Raw genomic sequence first — 4,810 nt, 5'->3', positions numbered from 1 at the left:
CCATTCCTCCCTGCCCCAGCCCCCTGCCTTCCACCCACGTGACATCCCCCTGCTTTCCCGGGCCCCTGGCCCCAACTACCCCCTGACCACCTCGCTCGCTTCTGCCTCCTGGTTGTGCTCTCGTTCCCTCCTGCTCTCCCGGGAGCTGCCGTGCGGAAAGGTTCCGTTCCTCCCAGAAAAAGGCCCACATGGGAACAGGAATGTGAAGAGAGACGAAAAGGCAGCAGCTGCTGAGACAGCAGGCACGGAGGGGGCCCCTGGTGGGGGGGATCCTGGGGACAACTGGAGCCTGAATGGGTGAGGCAGGAGAGGGCCCCCGGGAGAGTGGAGATTTTGGAGGAAACGAGGAAGGGAGAGAGGGGTCCACGAGACCATGGAGATGGCACAGTGAGCCAGGACAGGTGGCAGGAGGAGGATGTGGGGGCGGCGGCGGCGGCCGGAGCCGGCCCTTCCCCCGCCAGCCCGCACCCCCTCCCCGCCACCGGACGCCCCTTCCCTCGCCTGCTCCCCTGCGTCCCCTGAGGCTACGATCACTTGCCTCGCGGCCCCCCGCCCCGCATCGGCACTTGGGGAAACTGAGGCACAGAAAGGGGTGCAGTGGCCCCTAGGAGAGTTCGGGCCACTCTGTCATTGGCCGCCCAACGCGGCGTCCACGCCACCCCCACCCGCCTCCCGCGGGGCTGCTCCGGAAGGTCAGCCGCATCTCCACTGGCTCACTCCACAAACATGCGCACGCGTCCGCCTTTCTAGGCAGTACCCAACACGCCGTAGGGCAGTGGCGCCGGGCGAGGGCGCTCAGATCATACACAGGGCAAGGATCCTCGTAGTGACATATACCCAGAATGCGAATCCCCTCAGGCTGCTTAGGAAAGCCAGAGAGGGCCCTCGAGTTCCGTGATGATAGGTACTTTGTGCATCTTGGCGCGCGCGCGCGTACACACGCGCACACACACACACACACACACACACACACACGAGCTAAGGTGCCCAGAGATGCTCCTATTATTCACACATATAACCCACCTTCTTATGAGCCAGGACAGGTGGCAGGAGGAGGATGTGGGTGGTGATGGCACAGGAGAAGGATGGAGCCGTGGGGGAAGACAGAGTGGAAGCAGGGGCGGGGGGCGGGGAGAAGTGCACAGAGGGATGGATGGTGCAGGGGATGGGGGGAGTGGAGGCTGACGAGCAGTGAGGGGCAGTGCAGGACGGCATGGTAAGGTGGGACAGTGCGGGCCCAGGTGAGGCCATTACTTACACGTGGATCGAGAGCGCCCGTCCTCTGTACAGGCTGAATGCGCTGCCGTACAGGTCACTGGCCACCGAAAGGCTATCCTCTGACCCCCAGCTTGCGCCCACCAGATTAGCTCGAGACGCCCGTACCAGCGGCTCCACCCCCAGGTGCCGTGGCCCGGCCCCGGTTGCCTGTGCTTGCCTTGGGCTGCCCAGGTGGCGGCGGGTGCCACCCCTGCTGCCCGCTTCCTGTTCCAGGACCGTCTGTCCGCTGCCCCACCAGCTCACTTGCTCCTCTGAGGTGCCTGTCACGGAGGTCGGGGGTGTGTCCAGGGAGGTGCCCACCAGGGTGTCGGAGCCCCCTAGAGAAAGGAGCACAGTGAAGCGAGGCACCTCTTGTGGGAAGGCCGCCTGCTGGCTCTGTGAGCGCCCCAGAGAGCTCACCCGTTGGGGTGCTGAAGGCCCCGTCATCCCGAAGCTCCAGGCGCTGGGTCCCCTGCACGTCGCTGATGTCATCCTCGCCCGTCTCCGAGTCTGGAGCAGAAGGGTTCTGTGTGGGCAGGGCTCCCCTCCCTCCGACTCCAACTCTTCCCTCTGTCACCTCCTGCCTCCCCCACAGGAGGCTCCGTATCGCCGCCACCGGCAGGCTCTCTCCTCCCCCCTTTTCTCCCCACATCCTGCTACCCATCCTGAGAGGCGCAGGGTAACCCCTCCCATGCCAGTCCCCTGGCTCCATCTCTGGGCCCCTGGCTCCTCACCCCTGCCTCCTTGGTGGTGCCCTCAAAGCTACCTACAGTCCCCCCTCCCGGCCACTTAATGGACTGCGGGGCTGCAGCCCCACTCCCTCCTCCCCTGTCAGTGATAACTTAAGTTCCTGTGCAGCCCCCCAAATAATTAGGTCCTAGGTTCCAAGGCTCTAAATTCTGGGTTCTGGCACCCCAGGAACAAAGGGGAGTCACCTCAGAGTCGTACTGTCAGGGCACTCGACCAACCGCAGGGCGAGCCTGTCCTCCACCCCAAACCAGCCGGAACACATCAGGGTGCAGCTGAGGCAGGGTGAGGAGAGGCCGGGGTCGGGCAGGGAAGTGGGGAAGTGGAGGGCTAGGGCAGGAGTCAGTTTCCTACCGTAACTTTGCTTTCTGCAGGAGCGGAAAACTTCGCTTCCATAGGAGCAGCAGGAGAGAGACATGGACAGACTGTTATCAGAGGGTTTGTGGGGTAGGGCACGGGGGGCAGGCAGGACAGAGGGGCCATGAGGCTACCCAGTGCCCAGAGATGCCCTGTTGGGATGGGAGTGGGGGGGAGGGAGACACCTGGGATGGGCAAAGCATCTCTCATTCACTGACTGCCTGCAGGCTCCACGGGGCCCCCGGGCCCCCGCACTGGGGAGCCCATGTGCTTTGGCAGATTCTTCAACTAACTACCCAAGCGATTTGGCATCCCTGGCACTTTCACTGGTGCTCCCACTGGCCACACACATGTCCACACATACACACACCTACTTGTGCTCGGCCCAGCCACAGACCCAGGTCCCCCATTAGGGGTCAGGCCCACCCTCTATTACAATATCTGCATTGTGCATCTGCCTTGTGACCTCTCCTTCCAAATGAACCTCCCCATCTGTCCTGCATCATGACGTGACAGGCGCCCTCACAGAGGGATGGATGGTGCAGGGGATGGGGGGAGTGGAGGCTGACGAGCAGTGAGGGGCAGTGCAGGACGGCATGGTAAGGTGGGACAGTGCGGGCCCAGGTGAGGCCATTACTTACACGTGGATCGAGAGCGCCCGTCCTCTGTACAGGCTGAATGCGCTGCCGTACAGGTCACTGGCCACCGAAAGGCTATCCTCTGACCCCCAGCTTGCGCCCACCAGATTAGCTCGAGACGCCCGTACCAGCGGCTCCACCCCCAGGTGCCGTGGCCCGGCCCCGGTTGCCTGTGCTTGCCTTGGGCTGCCCAGGTGGCGGCGGGTGCCACCCCTGCTGCCCGCTTCCTGTTCCAGGACCGTCTGTCCGCTGCCCCACCAGCTCACTTGCTCCTCTGAGGTGCCTGTCACGGAGGTCGGGGGTGTGTCCAGGGAGGTGCCCACCAGGGTGTCGGAGCCCCCTAGAGAAAGGAGCACAGTGAAGCGAGGCACCTCTTGTGGGAAGGCCGCCTGCTGGCTCTGTGAGCGCCCCAGAGAGCTCACCCGTTGGGGTGCTGAAGGCCCCGTCATCCCGAAGCTCCAGGCGCTGGGTCCCCTGCACGTCGCTGATGTCATCCTCGCCCGTCTCCGAGTCTGGAGCAGAAGGGTTCTGTGTGGGCAGGGCTCCCCTCCCTCCGACTCCAACTCTTCCCTCTGTCACCTCCTGCCTCCCCCACAGGAGGCTCCGTATCGCCGCCACCGGCAGGCTCTCTCCTCCCCCCTTTTCTCCCCACATCCTGCTACCCATCCTGAGAGGCGCAGGGTAACCCCTCCCATGCCAGTCCCCTGGCTCCATCTCTGGGCCCCTGGCTCCTCACCCCTGCCTCCTTGGTGGTGCCCTCAAAGCTACCTACAGTCCCCCCTCCCGGCCACTTAATGGACTGCGGGGCTGCAGCCCCACTCCCTCCTCCCCTGTCAGTGATAACTTAAGTTCCTGTGCAGCCCCCCAAATAATTAGGTCCTAGGTTCCAAGGCTCTAAATTCTGGGTTCTGGCACCCCAGGAACAAAGGGGAGTCACCTCAGAGTCGTACTGTCAGGGCACTCGACCAACCGCAGGGCGAGCCTGTCCTCCACCCCAAACCAGCCGGAACACATCAGGGTGCAGCTGAGGCAGGGTGAGGAGAGGCCGGGGTCGGGCAGGGAAGTGGGGAAGTGGAGGGCTAGGGCAGGAGTCAGTTTCCTACCGTAACTTTGCTTTCTGCAGGAGCGGAAAACTTCGCTTCCATAGGAGCAGCAGGAGAGAGACATGGACAGACTGTTATCAGAGGGTTTGTGGGGTAGGGCACGGGGGGCAGGCAGGACAGAGGGGCCATGAGGCTACCCAGTGCCCAGAGATGCCCTGTTGGGATGGGAGTGGGGGGGAGGGAGACACCTGGGATGGGCAAAGCATCTCTCATTCACTGACTGCCTGCAGGCTCCACGGGGCCCCCGGGCCCCCGCACTGGGGAGCCCATGTGCTTTGGCAGATTCTTCAACTAACTACCCAAGCGATTTGGCATCCCTGGCACTTTCACTGGTGCTCCCACTGGCCACACACATGTCCACACATACACACACCTACTTGTGCTCGGCCCAGCCACAGACCCAGGTCCCCCATTAGGGGTCAGGCCCACCCTCTATTACAATATCTGCATTGTGCATCTGCCTTGTGACCTCTCCTTCCAAATGAACCTCCCCATCTGTCCTGCATCATGATGTGACAGGCACCCTCTTCCCGATCCCTCTCTTCTACTGCTGAATGGTCCTCAGAAATGTGGTCAGGCTAGGAGCAAAATTTCCTGGGCACATTTTTTAACTTCCCCAAATTCTATCAGGTTCTGTGCCTCAGTTTCTCCCCAGGTGCCATGACAAGCAGGAGCCGTGTACTGGTTATAGAAGCATGGCACTGAACT

At 62.7% G+C, this 4,810-nt stretch overlaps 1 protein-coding gene across 2 annotated transcripts in view; it reads right to left on the bottom strand.

The window, feature by feature from the left end:
- SPEG (striated muscle enriched protein kinase) overlaps nt 1-4,804 on the bottom strand; it is a 51,130-nt gene extending 46,326 nt beyond the window's left edge. The window contains exons 1-3 of one of the 2 annotated variants that reach the window (XM_055090117.1): nt 4,103-4,804; nt 3,422-3,511; nt 3,003-3,339 (exon numbers count right to left, since the gene is read on the bottom strand). In XM_055090117.1, coding sequence (XP_054946092.1) covers nt 3,003-3,339; nt 3,422-3,511; nt 4,103-4,166 — 491 coding nt within the window. In that variant the 5' untranslated portion in view covers nt 4,167-4,804. Of the gene's footprint in view, nt 1-1,258; nt 1,596-1,677; nt 1,768-2,358; nt 2,872-3,002; nt 3,340-3,421; nt 3,512-4,102 lie in introns of those variants that run through there. The other variant, XM_055090109.1, reaches the window with a different exon arrangement.
- Between the last annotated feature and the right edge of the window lie 6 nt (nt 4,805-4,810).

The sequence above is a fragment of the Physeter macrocephalus genome, chromosome 2, assembly GCF_002837175.3.
Source record: "Physeter macrocephalus isolate SW-GA chromosome 2, ASM283717v5, whole genome shotgun sequence".
Classification (NCBI taxonomy): domain Eukaryota; kingdom Metazoa; phylum Chordata; class Mammalia; order Artiodactyla; family Physeteridae; genus Physeter; species Physeter macrocephalus.
The sequence above is the reverse complement of the archived record's forward strand: the minus strand, read 5'-3'. Positions and strand labels throughout refer to the sequence as shown.